This window comes from Trachurus trachurus, assembly GCF_905171665.1.
Source record: "Trachurus trachurus genome assembly, chromosome: 10".
In the NCBI taxonomy this organism is placed as follows: Eukaryota; Metazoa; Chordata; class Actinopteri; order Carangiformes; family Carangidae; genus Trachurus; species Trachurus trachurus.
The window spans coordinates 16,748,782-16,768,554 of record NC_139894.1 but is presented as its reverse complement, the minus strand read 5'-3'; the positions used below and the strand labels follow the sequence as shown (position 1 = coordinate 16,768,554).

Sequence of the window (19,773 nt, the reverse complement as noted above, 5' to 3'; positions counted from 1 at the left end):
GAGGAGACACAGTGAAAGATTTAATGTGGAAACAGGCGGATGATTGTTGACCTTGCATCTGTTCCCATTAGAAACAAGGCTCATGCGCAAAGAAAGATCAGTTGCTTTAAATATACGGTACTATCATTGAAGTGCATCTGATTTACATGTGAGTGTCTTATTCCTACGTCCTCTGAATTATGCAAACAGACCTGAATAGATTCAGACTTGTTCAGGTTACAATTAATATGCAGGTTTATCAGGTTATGAAAGTAAATTGTAAATAACTTAATCTCTATTCAAACTCAAATACAAGTCTCTCGTGTCTCTCAAGAGATTCCTGACTGATGTTTATGATTAGTGCTCTTCTATTTGAACCTGGACTGAATTTTTAGCTTTGTAAATTGTCTTCATGTGACAAGACACCACTGTTTGCCCTCAAACACATGCAGTCAGAAGTGACTTGCTTCATGGATAAATGGGCTTTTATGTCCTCCCGAGGCATCTTTCTGGCCTACAGGTGGCAGTAGACTACATTACAATCATCAAAGTGAGGGCTTTTACTCAGTTTATGGATGACCTCTGAGTGACATGGTCCTTTGCATGTTCATTGGTAACAAATAAATACAAATTAAAAAAACACAAAACTATGATTCAGTTCAGATTTAATGTGCAAATATAATTTATTTTAGTTAGTTTTCCCCAAATTCTACTTCCTGGCCTTCTCCACTGAAGCTTTTTCTCATCACTCAAACACCCAATGTTATATGTTATCACAGATAGACTCAATAAAACATCCACATAACCATGAGTCGGACGGTACAGTACTCCTTTTTATTTATCTGGCAAAATAATAAAAAGGCAAGCATTTGGAAAGAGTTAAAGTTAACAGTCAGGAAATACAAAAATATAGATAAAACAATTCTAACAGCTGTTTTGATTTATTTCCTCTCTTTCTCTCTCTCTCTCCAAATGGAAAAAAAACTATATTTCTTTGGATCAACATATAATAATGTGGACCGTATGCTTATAAGACATCTTTTACACAGGATGCACAAACCCATGTTCAGCCCCATCATGCAACTTCCGCCTACCCATCCGCTCATATCCGTAATCCATCCAGCAATGTCCTTTCATCAGGTGGTTAAATCACCCTCCTCTACCTCACATTATTTCTAATAGTTACCTGAACATTATTCCCTAATGCACAAAGATGAACCTACCCTCCCTCCCGCCCTCCCTCCCTCCCTCCCACTTCCTCCCCAGAATCCCTCCAGTCTCTCTCTGGTGGAAAAGATCACAGTAACACCTTCTCGCGGTGCGTTCGGAGGCCTGGAGATGTTGCAGCTTGATGGAGGATGATGCCGTTCATGCTTGTGGTTGGTTGGACTTTTATTTTTTTTTGTCTGGAGAGTCCTAAACATGATCCAAAGCGCTGACATCTCCAGGCTGCTGCCCCCCTCTGCTCTACTCCTCCTGGACCGTCCCACGTTTGGACGGCGGCACCAGGTGTTCAGGCAGCGTGGGCGGCAGCTCGTGGCCCTCCAGTTTCACCTTGATGAGGTGGTTGGCGAGGGCGAACTCTTCGTCGTCGAGGAGCCCGTCCTTGTCCACGTCGGCCAGCTTCCAGATCTTTCCCAGCACGGTGTTGGGCAGCTTCGACTTCAGCATCTCCTTCTTGGCGGCGGCGCCGGACACTTTGCCGTTAATGGGAGAGAGGGTGTAGAAGATCTCGTCGTACGAGGGCTTGTCGCGGCCCACCACCCACTCCATCTCATCGATGCCTTCGCTGGCGCCCTCTCCGTAGCCGTGCCCGAACGGTCCGGTCATGGTTCCCTCAAAGGCTCCGCCCTTGACGGACTGGCTCGGCATGGCGGCCTCTTCCTGGCGGACCATGGCCATGAGGCGGGCGATGTCGTTGGCGAGCATGTCCTCCACCGTCTCCAGCAGTTTGGGCTTCAGCGCGGCGAACTTGGAGAAGTCCTGGCCGTTCAGCAGCTCCTGGAGGGACGAGGGGGTCGAGAGAAAACAGGAATTGGTGATAGAAATAGAAACCAGTCTTCTTCAGTAGCTACCAATGGGAGCAGCGTACAAGAAGCAGGATTTCCTGACAAACCAGGAAAAATAAATCTCATCCCCGTCCTGGCCCATCCAGGAGGGCAAGGACAGGAAAGAAGGGCAAAGATGTGAAGAGAGTAAAGGTCAGATGTAACGCGCCAGAAATAGAGGCAAAGTTGTTACTTCATCAGATCTGTATCTTTGGATCATTCATCACCGTCAGCTCACCTGCATCTTGGCCAGGTTGGGGAAGTCTCCAGGTGAGATCTGGTGCTCCTTCTCGATCTTATGGTAGATCTCTCCCAGGTTGGCGATCAGCTCCTTCTTTTTGGAGTCCTTTCCAAACACACTGGGCATCTCCTTTTTCAGAGAGCTGATGATGTAGGCCTGCACCTGATCACCACAGAGAAATATTGCAAACACACTTTATTTTGTGGGAAAAACCACAATTATGTTCAAAACAGTATTTTCACATGGCTGGCAGCAGAAACAACAAATAATCCCTCTTCTTGTAAGTGGTGCAAGGTTACCGGGGTTCAGATCAGATTGCTGTAACCTTTGTTCTCACTTCTGCCTGTGGGTAGTTTAGAAACTACAGACTAACCAAGTTGAACTTAACAGGACTTTTCTGTTTTTGAGTAATCCTCCTTCCTCCTCCTGGGAGTCTGAGGGACAGGTGGTAGTGGCGAGACCAAAAATGAAACTAAGATGTTGATGCAGGTTTTTCAATCAAGCATTTTTTAGCCATACAGCAGCTTGATTTCAGGCACGATACTGATCTCAAACACGCCACTGTGCCCAACAGAGCTGTAGAGGCTCATTACTACTGACCTTGGCAAGGCGAGCGCGTTTAATGAGGTCGTTGAGTTTGCGCAGTGCCGCGTTACGTGGCAAAGACTGGATGTCCAAGAACAGATCCTGCTCCTCTGCCTCAAACAACTTCCTGTTGTCTGGGACCAACAGGGGCTGCGCCCAGAACGATCCGATGTACACTCGCACCACCTGGAATCAAGTTTGCACAAGTTAATCATACTGTCTTCTCTAGTTGCACTTCACAGCCCACACCCACATTAGAGGACATTCTTACACAGGTCATATGTGAAATGTGTATAAGGTTTAAGTTGTGCCCCCAAAAAAGCACAAACAGGATGTGCAGACAACATCACGCAGAGGTGTACGGTTAAGAAAGAAATGGATAAAAACATGTGTAATGTGTTTTAAATCATGTAAAAAAAAAAAGAAGAAAAAAAAGCTTCACCCTCAATGTCAATGAATAATTGTCTACAAGCTCCAAAGGTTTCTATGGAATTGGTTTATGGTTATGGCCCTTGATCAAACATTAACTAAACAGTCAGGGAAAAAATCATAAGACTAGTTACTGGTCACATGATATCAGGACATCAGGACAGAGGATCTGAGATAGAAGGAGTTAAAACTAAAACTGCCTTTCGCTTTCATTACATTCATATTTTCTTTTTCCCAGCAAACAAGCTGAAAACACAAGCTGGGATAATGAAGAAATATGCTACTATCACATTACTCTTGTCCTCGGGGAAAGACAAAAAGAGAAAAAGAAAAGGTCATCTGACATCTGTCAAGACCCAAGATGGCGACGTTTTCGCTCAAACATTAACAGACTGTGTCCGCTCTGAGTGTGTCTCACAAATGATCGTTACCAGCAGGTTCCTGCAGTCAGGGCGGGACATTAAAACGTTAACACAAGAGCAAAAATGTGAGAGAGAAATGATGTGTTTCACCTCAGGTGTATTGATGATTTTGCCCAGAGACCACATCAGCGCTCCGTAAACTCTCATCAGCTGCTGAGTGCTGATCTGGTCCGCCTTGTTCAGCACCACGCGCATCTTGTCCTCGTGGTTCTTGAGCGCGCGGATCACCTCGGAGAACTCGTCCGAGATGTCCAGCTTGTGGGCGTCGAACAGGAGGATGATGCGGTCCACGCGCTCCGCGAACCACTCCAGCACTGCGGCGAAGTCGTAACCTGGAGAGGGACGAGTGGAGGAGACGGGCTGTTAAACAGAGGGACCAGAGTGTGTGGTGGTGTGATGCTGTACCATCTGTTAAATCATATATCTGTTAACAAAAACAACAGTAATGATGCTGTCCAAGAGATGTGCGGTTTACAGTGGGACGTTGAACAGTTTTTTGCTGTCATTTATAACTCTCACGTTTGTACAGTGGGGAAAATAAGTATTTGATCCTCTGCTGGTGATGGTCTATAGTTTTTATGTTAAAGGGATTGTTCAACATTTTGGCAAATTGGACCCATTGTAATAATCCCTATAGTTTTAGGAGTAGGTTTGTTACCTTTAATTGTTGGTGCAAGCTATTTTTAGAACGGCGGAGCAGAGCCGCGAGCTGCTCAGAGCTACAGTATGCTACGGAGGCTAATGGAATTGGAAAAAACTCATCAAATACACAATCCAACAACTCCAAAACGCTCTGGTGGACAAGTTGTGACCTGCACATTCACCACGCTATGAGATAATAACGGAACGTTACGAGACAGAGTTGTTTTTGAGGCAAATGCAGCGACTGCTTGCCGAAAAACTGCCAGTCCGATGGGAATGTGCAGCATTTTTGCATGAATGAATTTACAAAAACAACTCTGTCTCATAACGTTCCGTTATTATCTCATAGCGTGGTGAATGTGCAGGTCACAACTTGTCCATAAGAGCGTTTTGGAGTTGTTGGATTTGATGAGTTTGATGAAGGAAACCAAGAAATCCCATTAGCCTCCGCAACGTAGCTCTGAGCAGCTCACGGCTCTGCTCTGCCGTTCTAAAAATAGCTTGCACCAACAAATAAAGGTAACGAACCTACTCCTAAAACTATAGGGATTATGGCAATGGGCCAATTTGCCAAAATGTTGAACTATCCCTTTAAGTTATTTTAACAGAGAGAGTCAGCATATCAACAAAGAAATCCATATCATCAAGATTATAAATTAATTTACATTTGATCAAGTGAAATAAGGGCAAAAAACAGGAGGATCAAATACTTATTTCCCCCAGTGTATTAGCTGCCACTACAGTGACCATTTGTTTATCTCAGTAGAGGGAACTGTTCCTAACTTCCTCTGTGCTCCTATGAATGTCAACTCATGTCTTCTATTAAATTGTTGTCCAAGTAAAAAAACACCCACACAAAACAAAATACCTGAAAAAACAACAACAACAACCATGCACATAAATTAAGCAAATGAAGAAGCATGATTTGTGTTTGCGCCTCACATTCAAAAAATAAAGAAGTACGTCTACATAAAGGGTGTGGAAGTGTAAATAAAAGTTGACGTTCTCTAAATCACCCAAGGAGTCGAATGTCTAAAGTATCTCTAACAGAAAATGAGAAAACCTCTGACACACAGTAGTTAATAATTAGGACATTTCTTAGAGGGGGATGGATCGTTGTCGTGCAGCAGTGGGAGTGGGTCCTCCCAAAGAAACTGTGTCACGAAAAAAAATGTGAGAATGCTTTTGACAAAAATGTGGAGAGGTCGTGTCAATGTGAAAGCATGTCTCACATTTTCCACTGAGTGCTGTTGTGCGTACAAACAGTGTGTGTGGAGAAATACAGAGTTCAACTTGACAAAGAGCTCAAAGGCTCCAATTGGTCAATAAATGTGTCTTGGAGAAGGTTTAATTGCGGCTTATATGTTCATATTGCGAGTCATGTTGATCCAATAATGTTTAGATAAGGGGTTTCAAGAGGCAGGGCTTTTTACCCCCTCGGTTACCCATTAACCAGCTTTACTGAGACAGCCGGAGCGAGGCGTTTAGAGGTAAAGATCATTCGAACCAGAGTCCCTTTGGACGCTCTGACTCATAAATCTACAGCGTGTATTAGCTGCAAGAATGAAATGACCTCCAACAGAGACAGCGTTGAGTGGATGTTAGCAAAAAACAAACTTGCAAGTCATGACAGATAAGAAAAAGGAAGCGACAGAGAACACACAGCAAACAGCAAATACAAATGTTAAGATAAATGCTGTGCAGTGTCAGTAATAATAGCACCATAAAGGCTATAAACACGTTTCTATCACTGCCTGAGTGTAGAAACTGTACTGCTTACTTCCTTTGGGCTTACTCATATTACATAAAACTGGATTTTTTTTTTTGCTTCCAGAGGGTTGTGGAGGAAGTTACGAAGAGGGAATTATGGTTTTGATTAAGAGTCTGTGTGTCATCTGATCAGAGAAGAATGCAGTTGCTCTAAAAGTTCATCTCGGCTGCCGCACAATCAGCGCCAGATCTGCTGCACACGCATTCTTCCAACATGGCTGGGCTGTCTTTTGTCTGTGGCAGAGAGACACGTGAATACAAAACAGGGACGTAGAGGGACAAACAGTCAGAGGGACAAGAGATATAGATAGATGGGACAGGGAGGGAGAGAGAGAGGAGCGCAAAAAAAGGAAAAGAGAGGAAGAGAAAGAGAAAGAGACAGGGGGTGAGTAAAAGTGAAAGCAAAGACTCAAAGAGTGTGTGACTGTGCTGCTGGCATGTGAGTGGATAAAAGGGGAATATTTAAAAGTTTGAAATCCCCGTGGGACGCAGCTGAGGACATCTGCTCAAAGCGCTCGCTCTCTCTTAAGTCTGTTTTTAACACACGTGTCAGGGAATCAGGCAGAAAGACAGCTGCTGCTCAAGCTCAGACTTACTTATAACACATAGCTTCGCCAACTGCTGCGTCTCTAACATATGCATAGACCTGCTGTGATTCACACAGGGACTCATGACATGACATACTGTACATGGACAGGCCGAAAAACCACGTGGGAGCTGAAGACCATTTTGCAATGGGAGCCCACGAGCTGCGACGCCCATCAGGCGTTTGGACTCATGAGTATTCAGTGGTTATTACTACATTATAACATAAATACTTCTACATTATACCTTAAACAGGGTTGAAACAACTCCAACTTGTCCTAATTTTTTTTAAAGGTTATTCTTTAGTATTCTGAACAATTAGTTGACCCATAGCTGTTTTTTTTCATGCTTTGCAAGTGGGCGTGGCCAAGCAGCAACCTTGGTATCGAAAAACGAAGCAAACACCAAATGGTTTAAACCTGTAGTTCCTTGAACGATATCCCGAGGCTGGCTCCAAACCTGGCTTGTTAACTAAGCTCATTTACAGGCTAATTAGCGCTGTGTGTGCCTTTGAGCAAGACATCTAGTTAGTTGCACTAACGATGCCAACGGGAGAGACTATGACCACGACTGCCTCCACACACACGCTCCACCTTCATCTCCATATTTGGACTGGCACCGCCAAGACGGCAACAACGGAGCCTGCTCCTCTGACCTTTAAAACCGCTCCTCACAAACGTATGGGTGACGTCACCAAGAATACAACCCTGTTCATATCCAGTTCCTGTTTACACACTTTCAAGTCTCTACATGCACACGCGTAATCTTATTGTACTCTATGCACTGAAGAGTCTTTAGAGTTGACTTGTGTGTGTGTGTGCCATTTCTTTCTTTCTTTTTTTAAATATTTGTTGTACCTGTATTTTTGCATCAACGTTACCGGTATTACTGGTTTCTCTCTACTATCTGTGACAAGGTGAAAACAATACCAGGCAGGCATATTGTCATTATCGTTATCACAGAAGTAAGCAGGGCGTCTGACATGTGAGCAGTGCTCATATCCGCGGTGATCGACGTACACCAACCAGTTCTGAGGAAATAGTTCTCATAATTTTCATGGTTCAACAAGGAAGAAGTTGAGGGGATACTTGCTGCTGACCTCATGAAAAACGAAGGATGATTGAAGGATTATGCAACAACACGAGTTCAGTTTCGATGAATGGATGACAAAGTTACATTGTTTCTCAGCACAGCTTCTCCTTTAGCCTTGTAGTGGACCAACAGTATCGTACCTAAAGCTTTATTTTCAAAACAGCCTGCTATACTGTTTTAAAACTACACACTAGTACAATAAACAGTACAGATATGATAGCCATGATATTTGACAGGTCACATACGACTTTTGTTAGCAGAGTACGTCACTGAGAGAACGCCTGAAATAACAGCGTAACTCGCTCCAGCTTGGCACAAGCCAAATATCTGCCTGTATGCCGACACACACACACACACACGCACACAAATGCCCGTCACACATCGGCTGCACAATCCAATCAGTCTTGTTTATATATGACACAGCCAGCGCCGTATGTTCATGGTAGTAGTGAATTTGTATCTGTGTTTATCCAGAAACAGAGCGGAGGATAACGTGTGTCTGTGTGAGAGTGAGTTTCAGGGCAGGAATGTATAAGTATGTATGTATGGAAACAAAACTGTCTGAGGTGTGAGGCGTCAGATTTCGTCTGCTCCTCCTCCTCCTCCCTTCAGACGGGGTCACCTCGACATGTGCCAGTCTTTTCATTCATACTGCACACACACACACACACACGGATGCAGACACACAGAGGGAAGACTCTGTACTATGCAATCTCAATGTGATTGAGGATGAACTGCTTTGTGAAGAGTGTGAAGCCTGAGTTGTTTTGGACCGATGATTGATGAGGTTAGGTTGGGATGGTTTTTCGGAGAAGAGGTCTTCTTTACTATAGCTACTTTCATAAAAAGTGTTTGGAAATTAAGAAAGAATGAATTATTAGTATGAATTCAATTGACCATATTCACAGTATCGCCCATCTTTCCTTCATTGTCATCACTCGGGGTGGGTAAACAAACGGTATAACTGCTGCGTCCCTGGCTGCAAACTGTACAAACGTCGGGAGTCTGATGAACTGAATCGCTTCCTGGTTGATACAGATTTAAGGAAGGTTGGGTTGTTAACGTCGGAAGGGACAAGGGTCCATATTTAAAAGCAAAACGACATTTGGGTTAAACTGATTTGAATTAAGTTAGCCAGCATTAGCGCCAACTGCTAACGTTAACGGTAATGTTCTGTGACGGCGTTGAATCTTCCCACCCCGAGTGTAGACGTAAGCAAAGATGGCGACGCTGTGAATATGGCTAATTCGACTTGAAATGTATATCTATGTGGTTTGGTTTTGTTTATACTCCCTAGAATTTAGCTATGAGTATGAAATCTGTGTCTTGTACGCTCTTATAGGCTGGGCACCTTAATTGGTATATGACACATAAATAAAAAATAACATTCATTCACACAGACACAGAGCGCCAGTTATTTACTCCTCTGTGTTTACAGCCACTTGTTTGGCCTTTTCAGTCTCTTTGACAACCGTCATGCTTTTCTCATGTTTCCCATGCTTCCCATTAGGACTGTCACTGCCAATTCATTTCATCCCGTTTTTCTTTTAGCTCTCCTGTGCAACACAAGGCGGTGGAGGTGATGGTGGTGAAAGGCAGGGAGAGTCTTGGGAAACAATGCTATGTTTGACATTTTCTACTCCATTTCCTTTCCTCTGAATACACAAAACTCCGCTGCTTGTAAGTTTGCTTCCCCTTTAAACGGTCTGAAATCAGGTAGAAAAGCAGAAGCTGCGTTGAGATATACTGTTATTTTCTGCTCGTGTTCTGTAGGATCATCAAAAGTAAAAGGAAAACTGTGTGTGTGGCAATTCTGAAGTGACCCCGCTTGGACATTGGGAAACAGATGAAAATATGAATTGATTTACTTCCAGAGAGCACAGGGAAATGACTCAGATATAAAGTGATAAATGAATGACACAGCACAGGGCAAATGTGGAGGGTGCACAGAGTGACAGAAACCAGCCACATAGAGCAAGTGTTTTCAGTTAGTGATGTTGATTTAGTGTTTTTAAACAAGCTACAGGACGATCTGAAGGAAATTAAAAAGAAAAAAAGGAAAGAACAAAGAGAGAGACAGATGCTAACGAGGATGGTGCCCTAGAAAACCACAGGTACAGAGACGGGAAGTGAACTTCAAAGTCCCCACCCTGCCTCTGTCAAGCTGCGAAGGCCTCCCTCGGATTTACATGACCTGGTTAGTTGGGCCTTGACCCGAGGGCCTTAAGAGTTAAATATGGGTTTGACAGCACTATGAGGGAAACTATGGAGGACATACCAAACAGACATACCAGACAGAGACCTGGGGAAATGAAGAGACTGTAGGTTGTTTAAGCATGTTTCCTTTTTCTATTTGAGCGACTTGCAACTTCCTGTGGGGTTATTTTGCATGCATGCGTGTGTGCGTGCGTGCGTAGGGCTTTCTGCTTACAGTATTTCAAGGTTTCTCGGCTAAGAGGGTGTGGCTCTGTTTAACAGTAACGCTACAAAGTAGGTGAGTGAGAGAGAGAGAAAGTGTGTGAGAGGCCAGACCTCTGCTTATCCTCTGTTTCTCCCCAGACAGGATTCCAGGAGTATCAATGATACTGATGCTCTCCAGGACGGCGTTCGGCATCTGGGCACACATGAACCTGGCAAGGAAACAGAAAAGGAAACCAGTCGGTTCGACAGTGTTTACACATAAGCATGGATGGCATTAAACAGACATTATTCTGGAGCTTTTTAATAACAACATACTTTGCTTACTGAATACTAGTTGCTAGTGAATACCCTCACTGGAAAAGCTAAACATGCAACAGCACTGACTGTGAGGGGTGAATGTACATCTTTTTCTCTCTTCTTTGATGTTTTAAAGACCAAACCAGGAAAATACATCATGATATTGTCTAATTTTTCCAAACAGTGGGTGAAGTATTAGCTGTTTGGAGCCTCTATTGATGTAAGGAAACACTGGGACAATACTTGATCATTTATGAATTGCAGGCCCTGTCATTCCCCAACGTGACAAACTTCAATTCACTAGACAATGGACTCTTTCAAGCCGGGACGCTGGGGTTTAAACTTTAAAGAGGCAGTTTCACTCTCCAGAAGAAATCCTACCCACACAGGCAAACACAGACAGATATACACACTATAAAGCATGGGAGAGGATGAGTGGTTTTTGCATAAACCCACGGTTTCCCACTCAGAACAAAGCAGGGGATTGTGAAGTGACCCCCACAGCTGAGAGTACGACTCCTCGCTCTGTTGCCCCCCCTGAGTCAATCTGAACCGATACTCACAACATGAGCTCAGAGGCGCCGGGGTCATAAGACCGGGGAGAACCGTGCTTTTACATTCCTGCCGCGACCGCACTAAGGCACAGACGCACCACAGACCGTAACAGAGGACTCGCACCACACGCAGAGGGGGAAAATGGAAAAATCCGAGGACAATGAACACGTAAAAAAAACAACATAAGAGCAGTACCTCTGGCCTGTGGATCCTATGTATGGTATTACAATGCAGTGATAGTGACTGCCAAAGATAACAAACATGCAGTCCCCCCCCCTCCCTCTCATAGCTGATGGCTTATGATATCCAGTTGGAATTTTGGCTCAGGTTTTCCATTTATCTATCCCGACATTTTCCACACAGTAGGAAAAAATGCTGCGATTAACTGGAGCAGGGATTCTTAGAAACGGAGCAGGACGCTACCAGGCACGGGGGCCCAGGGGCTTCAAACTATCTGAGTGCTGCTTGGTTGTTTGATTACATCTCGAGAGGGTGAGAAGCCCATCCTCTCCCAGAGAGGCCGCAGACCTGGGTTCATTTTAACAAACAAAAAAAGAAGAAGAAAAAAGTCAGACCTGCGCTGTCATACTGGAAGTCTGGTTCCAGCTTATAAGGGAAGGTCTTCCTCTCCTGCTCCACCTCCTGATCTATGACCTTCCCCCACATCGTAACCTCAGCTTCCCGTAGAGAAGAGGAAACGGGGTTGGCTGTCACTAGCACTTGGGATTTCAGTCCGGGAGGTTGCGACTGCGTGGGTTTTCCATGTTTGTTTCCTCTAGAAATTGACTTGTTTGCGTGTGACTGTACATATTGATCTATATATATCTATTTTTAACATGTTTCCTTAGCCTGTATTTGTTACATGTTGTTAATAGGGGATGTGTGCATATGTCAGTCCCTATTTCAGCAAAGTGCAGAGTCAGTGTCCTGGAATAACAGGCCACGAGCAGGACAGGACGGAGCGGGACAGTGTGGTGGGTTAGGGTGGGCCAGTGCGGAACTTAAACTTTGCTGACTCTGGTTTTACTGACTAATGGCATACAGAGAGAGCACAGACAAACACACTGGGGCCCTGCTCTGACTGCAGTGGCATTTCAACTACAAGGGAGAAAAAAAAAGAGCTGAAAAATGTGCAGGTCCATCAGGGAGGTGGAGGAGAAGTATTAAATTACTTTTGTGTGGTACAAAACCACTGCACAAGCTGTAGAAAGGCTGCTACAGATACAAATAATGGGAAAAATTGGCAAAGTAGTCGAGTATCGAATTGTCCAAAAACACAAACTGCAGGTGTGAGAATCTCATGGCTGATTTGTGTTTACTCTTCTCATAAATAACTGGTTTTAGTGAGGATAAGTCCTATCTGAGCCTGGCGCTTAAGGCTCTAATCTGCAGGTTAAATGACTATGGTTAAAGAGCCACACGGTGAGGAACTGCCATCAACTCCTCCACCTCAATCACATCAAACAACCTGACCTTTGATATTTCTTATCTACATTTATGAGTAAAAATACATTTAACCAGCCACCAGCTGAAGGCCGTTCCAAATACTTTGGGCCTCATGGGTGGAAAACTGGCCGAGTCGGAGCCAAAAACCAAAAACAGCCCAGTACCAAATGTCTGACTGGATCATGTTCTTGAAAAAAAATGCGATCAAGCGTGTGGGGCCTGCTGCTGCTGCTCCATGTTACTGTTCAAGCAGCTCATGCACCTGACACACATGTCCCGTTATGTATGATCACGTGAGATTTTTCCTTTGACCACTCAAGCCTAAAAAAAATGCCTCGGAGACAAAAGATGCAGAGTGAATTCAAAGGGAACCACAAGTCCCATGATACCGACAGGATTGTCGTCCAAGAAGTTGACAAACGATGCTGTGATGGACAATAGTCTTTGTTTACGCACAATCTTATCTGGTTTCCCCTCAAGTGTGTAATCGACTCTGGTGCAGTGAATCGGTGTCTCTGAAGTCGAACAAACTCCTGGCCACACACACGCACACATTTCCAAAGTGCTGATCTGAAATGCATTACTTCACTTTTCTGACTCTAATGATGTCGCCTGGCAAGGGGTTCGCACTCATGCCAGATAAAGAAAACACTCCACATAACTGAGGGAAACGATTTCAATGGATGATGGGAAATAGCCTTTACTGAGGAAGTGTCAGTCTGAGTGTTTGCACTCATAAAGTACATGGCAACATGAGCCACTTGTTTAATCTGAACATAATCACAAATTACAATCATGACGGTTCACAAGTTTGTCCTTCGTCTGTGTATTATTTGTCCATCTGTTTCCCCGGCCACTCCTGAGCCGGCTAACACCGCACTATCTGCCAGGAAGGGAAGGGGATATACCCATGACAGCTACCACAGGAAGTGACACCTTCAACAATCAAATGAAATCCCTCTTCTGTCATGACAAATCCACACACACATACACACGCAACAACCTGGATTTACCAAACAACATTCACCAAGCAACTGACTGTGACTCATAGCACCTCGTCGGTGAAGTCTCACCTTGTACACCGACTTGGGAGGGGCTCATGACAAATATGTTTCACTTTCTCTTGATTTCACATTGCTAGGGTTTTTTTCCCAGTATTTTCCATTGCTGTCTTCAGTTAATTAGTGAAAGCCCCACCTGCTATTAGTCCACTTCTGAGTCATCTGGGTTTTTTGCCAGGAGAACAATTCCACCTCTGACTTATCAGGGTGAATAACAAACTTAAGTGTCACTAGTCTGGGTGATTCATAAAACCTTGGGATGTTTCCTCTGAATCTGTAGATCATCAGAAACATGGATCAAACTCCAATGTCTTGTCACCACAACCCAACCTTAACCTTCGCAGCTGACTCCAATTAACAACACTTCAAGAAGATAGACTGTCACTCTCAAACCTTTAACCCTTTGTGATAAGATTTCACACAGCTAGTGAAAGATGGGAGGTGGCTCTCGGTCTCTACTGATGTGGGAACACTTATGTGACCTACGCGTATATGCAACTTATAGCACCGACATCCGAGGACAGGGCAAGGTCAGCCTGCTGCCTAGCAACATCACTTACTTACAAGTATTTGTATGTTCAAGCCAAGGGTCCGTACTGGGGCACCACAAAACCGTCTGTCAAAAGTGACTCTGCCAGGTGCTCTTTAGCATAAGAAGTGAACAAACGAAGGGCAGGCTACCAATGTTAACTGGCATGACTTGATTCAAAGTGAAAGGTAAAAAGAGGTTCCTGTGAGTGGCACAGGGCGCCGGAAAGCACCTTCCTCCTCCTCCTCCTGTCCTTGGCTTCTCCTCAGACAGACTGGCTCTTCCACCTGGCTATTGACACAAAACACCCGCATTCTCTCTGGATGATGAAAGAGGGGAAACTCACACACACACACACACATTTGACTCAGCTGTGAGGATTGTGCAATGGCACAATGTGAATGTTACCTCAAAAAAAAAAAGTGTGCTACATGTGAGGACTTGTAGGTATAGGGGGCTTTTAACCCATGACTGATCTGATGTTGTGACAGGCTTGTTAACGCACACAGCTGTTGGTGTGAGCTATGATGACATTTCACCCCCCATTCACATAGCAGACAAATAATAGTGGCGCTATTACTGCACAGTTTCTATAATCCTGGTGTACTACATTTTTCACATTGCTCAGTGTAAGCTCTTTAATGAAGCCTGTGGACTTGGCATTTTTACCTGTTGAGGAACGCGTTGCCAAAGGCGTTGAGCTTGCGGAAGGGCTTCTTGGGGTCGACCACCAGGGCATTGCCCGGGATCTGCCCCTCCTGCTCGCCGTGCATCACCGCGATGAAAGAGTCCGTGGTCGGCTCGGGGCCAATCCGCATACCGGGGAAGTCCTGCTCCATGAGGTGCCGGATGAAGGTGGTCTTACCGGTGGAGTACTGACCCACCAGGAGGACCATGGGCTTGTTGTCGAAGTCGGCATCTTCCAGCGCCGGGGAGTGGAAGTCGTGGAACCGATACGTGTCCTCCAGTGGGAACAGTTTGGTCCGGTACAGCCGCCGTAGACCCTCCGACACGTTCTGAAACAGCTCCGGGTCCTTCTTCAAGTTTTTTCTGAACATGGTTACTTAATTTTTTTTTTTTAAATATATATATATTTTTTCACCCTTCGTTCCCTTTAAATAATGCTCTGGTTTAGTGGTGGTGGTGGTGTGTGGGTCCCTCACACCGTCTACTACCAACAGAGTAGAGTAGCTGCCTGCTGGAATGAAGCGACGGCTGGGCGAGGTCTGGAAGTTTTTTTGTCCCCACCCTCCTCTTCGTTAGCTCGTAGCCACACACACACTCAGCCAGTCAGCCAGTCAGTCAGTCATTCGTGGAGGACTCCCTCTTCAGATGACGTTGGCACTCCCAAGACCAGTCAGCCACACTCCGGCATTAATATCTAGCTGTGGGTGACGAATTATAATGTTACGCTGCTGCTCTGCTGTGACTGTGGCACCGTCACGACGCCTCTCCCTCGGCTAGTTGTCCTCCGCTGCTACTGCTAGCTCAACTGTTAGCTCAACTGTTAGCTAACGGCTGTAGCGGCTGTCAGTTGGTGAACAACGGCACCAAGGAAGGAGGAGGCTGGCAGGCACGCGGATACCGGAAACACTGACGTTTATTTCACAGTAAGAGCCTCAACCCTGCACACCCTGACATATTATAGTATGTCTATGAACCATGCAACCCACACTCGACTATTAAAAAAAATAGTAGTATTATTCTATATTTATGTCCGCAACTTCCGCAATTTGTGGAAAGTGTCTTTTTCTTTATTTGTGCTATTCCCCACATTAAAGGGCCCTGATTAGTAAATTTTATTCAGAGATATTACAGTGTTTCCCCCCCAAACTTTTCAATTTTTGGGTTTATATACTGTATGTAGGGGGTAATAGACTACCCCGATGCTTTCTTTTGTCAGGATAGATCTTAAATGCTTTCTTTTGAACCTGTTAGCATGTAATAGTCTTTATTAAGCAACAGTCTTGCCATTAAAAAAAATCTATCTCAGTTAACAGTGAAAATGAAAGGCATTTCAACAAAAACTCTAGTGCTCATTTTAATTCCTTTAGTTATAACACATTAATTGATTTTCTCTTGTAGTAGCCTATTATAATACGGTAGGCTAATACTTTCATCGCAAGTCTCAACTGAAGCATTTACATAACTAATTTGGCACATGTTTTCATCCAATCAATGTATAAGTGCTTCAGTCCAACAAAAGACTGTACAAAGCACAACATCCTCTCTCTCTCTCTCTCTCTCTCTCTCTCTCTCTCTCTCTCTCTCTCTCTCTCTCTCTCTCTCTCTCTCTCTCTCTCTACTGTTTTTTCTAATTTGAAATTAAAGGGATGCATTTAAAGCTTTCCTTTATAATAGCTCATCATCCCCAGAGGGGTTTACAGCTTGAATTCAGCAGAATATTTCATCCATGCCAGTAACACAAATGGGTTACTGTAATGTGTGGTTTTGGTTTTTATTTCAAATGGCTGATCTAAATACAAATAGGCCACTATGTCTACAACTTTTATTTTCAGTTTTCTTTCTTTCTTTCTTTCTTTCTTTCTTTCTTTCTTTCTTTCTTTCTTTCTTTTACTTTGTATTTCTAGTCTAAGTGTGTATTTTCAGATGTATCAGTAGAGCCTGTAGAATTTTGTTTTTCAGTCTGACTCTGACATTCTTGTTTGTTGTGTGGACATCAGTACAAAGCAATGCTTGACATTGAGCTGGTAGAGCAGTCACATTGTTTATTCAGCCGAAACATACACTCATCATTTTACTTGCCAACACTAAAACTGAAATTCATGCAAGCTCATGTGAGTTGGGCACGTCAGGGTATATGATGGTTTAACAAAGATGTTGATTTCATTCAGTCATGTATTACTATTATGTTACCATTACAGTTATATGTCGTCGTACACACATTTAATATGGTGATGGTAAGAGAGGTGTCCTTCAGTGTCATGCCTGTAAAAATAGTTTAACAAAGAAACAGAGAGACAGTTATAGAGAACTGAATTTATTTTATCTCAGGGCAACCTACACAGTAATAAGCATGAACATGAAACTGGATGTAAAAACAACTATTGGAAGGTGTTGCTGTAAACAACCCTGACATTGGAAAGTCAGATGTATCAGAGTCCCAGCAGTGTTTCGATGACAAGAGGTGTCCCTCCACAGATAACAGCAGCTCCACTGGAAGCCAGAGTTTTTTCCATATGGAGATGCTGTTACAGCTGGTGAGACCCACTGAAACAACACAGCTGACAGCAATGGTAGACCATAACAAAATAGTAATATCTATTTCACAACGGGGTTTAGGTTACTTCAAGTGCTTGGGAATACTTTTTTAAGTCCAGATGTGAATTTTTTCATTTGTGAACTAAAATGCACAATAAAAGTTGTGTGTGGTATCATACAATTCTTCTCCCTACTGCTTCATGTCAACAATCATTCAAAGAAAGATCCCTCATAACCCTACATACTAAACCTACATAGCACCAGTGTCATAGAAGTTTCCCACAAATAAAATATTGCTGCCCTCTTTTGGTTGGACCTTGCTGACTGCAAAGTCATTTTATTGCATATTTTATATATGAGTCTTAACGTGATAATACAACCACACCTAATAAATGGTTAGTAAGATATGATTCACCACAGCCTTGTGTCTCCTGGTCTTGGTTTTTATTGCCTCTAAAGTTGCAGGTTACCCTTTTGACTCCAATAAAATCAATGTAATTCACTCACAGTGAAAGTGTTCAAGGAGTCAAGAGGGAGTGCCATCCCAGCAAGTGAATTTGAACCCTTTGTCCATTGAAATAGACACTGGTATGACTTTGAAGATGGGTAATAAACAGCAACATGCATCATTTCCTTGTGTACACCTCATGTTCTTGGTTTCCCAGTATCTCTCTTAACTTATCCTGAGTGAGCTTTGACCCTTAACCCTCTCTGTAAAACAAAAAACAAAAAAACAGAGCCATAAAGTAATTCAAAGGTAGGCCAAGAGACCTTCACCCCTATTGTCCCCTTTGCTATTTTTTCTGCCAGATAAGTTAACTGAAAATACATTCAGAGACTCTTTATCCTGAATCTCTGCACTCAGATTAGAATGAAAATTATGTTCATATGATTGTTGCACCTTAATATGTAACCTGGACAGAGTCTGATCTAGACAATATTGTGACACAAAGTAGAATTTCAGGGGGAAAAAAGACCTTTGTGCAACAGGATTCTTTCAGTACTTTAACACATTTCCATACATTACCTTTAATATCCTGATCACATTACATTTCAGTCAATCTTGAGATGTCCCCCTTGACAATTGTTGTAATGACCCATGGATGGACAGGCACATCAGGTGCAGAGATTTTGAGGAGGAAGTCGCTCTCTTTTACTGAAATGACATATGCAAAAGTTGATTTTAGTAACATTCACAGTTGAGTGAAATTATTTCAGTCATCCAAAAAACTAGCAGACAGAAGGAACACACACTTATTGCCTGGGAACCAATAACTCCATCATGAAGCCTTGGGAGCTCATATAATTTCATAAATTTGCTCAGGAGACAGTTTCTGTCTCTCTGTATAGCCATTCAGTTCATTTTAAATGTGGTGCCAAATTGTCCAAAGGATGATCTGTGATTGAGGTTTTTCCTCACCAAAGAATATAAATGCACCCAGAAAGAATAGCTGCTCAAATTGCTGACACAGTGGGTGTTCAATAAATGTTTAAACAATACACAATACAAAACTCATAATTTTAGTTTCAATGTGAACTATATGTCCCATTAGTCCAATAATCACATTAAAATCCAAGAAATGTTTATACTCACCAAGTAAATACTGCACACAAGACTTTGATTCAGAGAGAGAATTGATAGGAAAACAGATAAAAGTGAGAAAATGGGAAACTTTAAAAGGAGGTAAGAAGTGAGGCAGAAATTAGCAGATGGAGACACAAGTCTGTCCCCACGAGTGGTTGGCTCATGAATGAGGGCTGCTTAAAACTCTGTGGGGGGAGATAGAAAAAATTAATCATTACACTTACTGTAAATATGTAACAGACCCAACCTGCTCATAAAACTCAATAAACTCCATTCTGCTCAAACACCCACAGGCACATGATGATGAGATACAACAGTACTAGAGAGTGGCCAATCAGTGACACCATCCAGCCTCAAACATCTTGGTCATGTCAGCATATAACTGGAACATAAATCAACTGAAATAAGAATTCCTTCAAACTGCACAGGCATCATACAATACATGCTTTTTCTTTGGGACATCTCCATGTTTTAGCATGCACCTGTTGTTCACTTCAAGAGAATAGGACACAACAATATGTCCATATTTCATGAGATCTAAATGTTGGTAAGAAGGAAACTGGTAAGAGTCCAGTCCAGCTCTGCCCTGATAATGTTCGTCTATGTAATTGAAAGTTTACTTAGCTACACTTAATTATTAGCCAATCCAGAAAATATAACCGAACACTTAAACAAAAACTTTTACTTTCATGGTAGGAGCCTACTATTATCCTTTCTATCTTATATGTCTATTATATTTTCTTTTTGTTAAATTCAGTGATCAGTGGTTTCTAAATCATGATAAGGTCGATTAAATATAGATTTCCGTGTTTTTTTTTTTTTTTTAGCCTACTACAGCTCCAAAGAGCGGAGGGGGGAGGGGGG

General features: G+C 43.2%; 1 protein-coding gene across 1 annotated transcript; it reads right to left on the bottom strand.

The window, feature by feature from the left end:
• Positions 1-794: 794 nt before the first annotated feature.
• On the bottom strand, positions 795-15,598 carry ehd1a (EH-domain containing 1a). The gene is made up of 6 exons (XM_083980565.1): positions 14,772-15,598; positions 10,326-10,423; positions 3,795-4,036; positions 2,869-3,039; positions 2,266-2,430; positions 795-1,980 (listed from the first exon to the last, which is right to left on the bottom strand). Exons 1-6 carry the CDS (start codon positions 15,158-15,160, stop codon positions 1,447-1,449), a joined length of 1,599 nt encoding a protein of 532 aa, XP_083836691.1. The 5' UTR covers positions 15,161-15,598; the 3' UTR covers positions 795-1,446.
• Between the last annotated feature and the right edge of the window lie 4,175 nt (positions 15,599-19,773).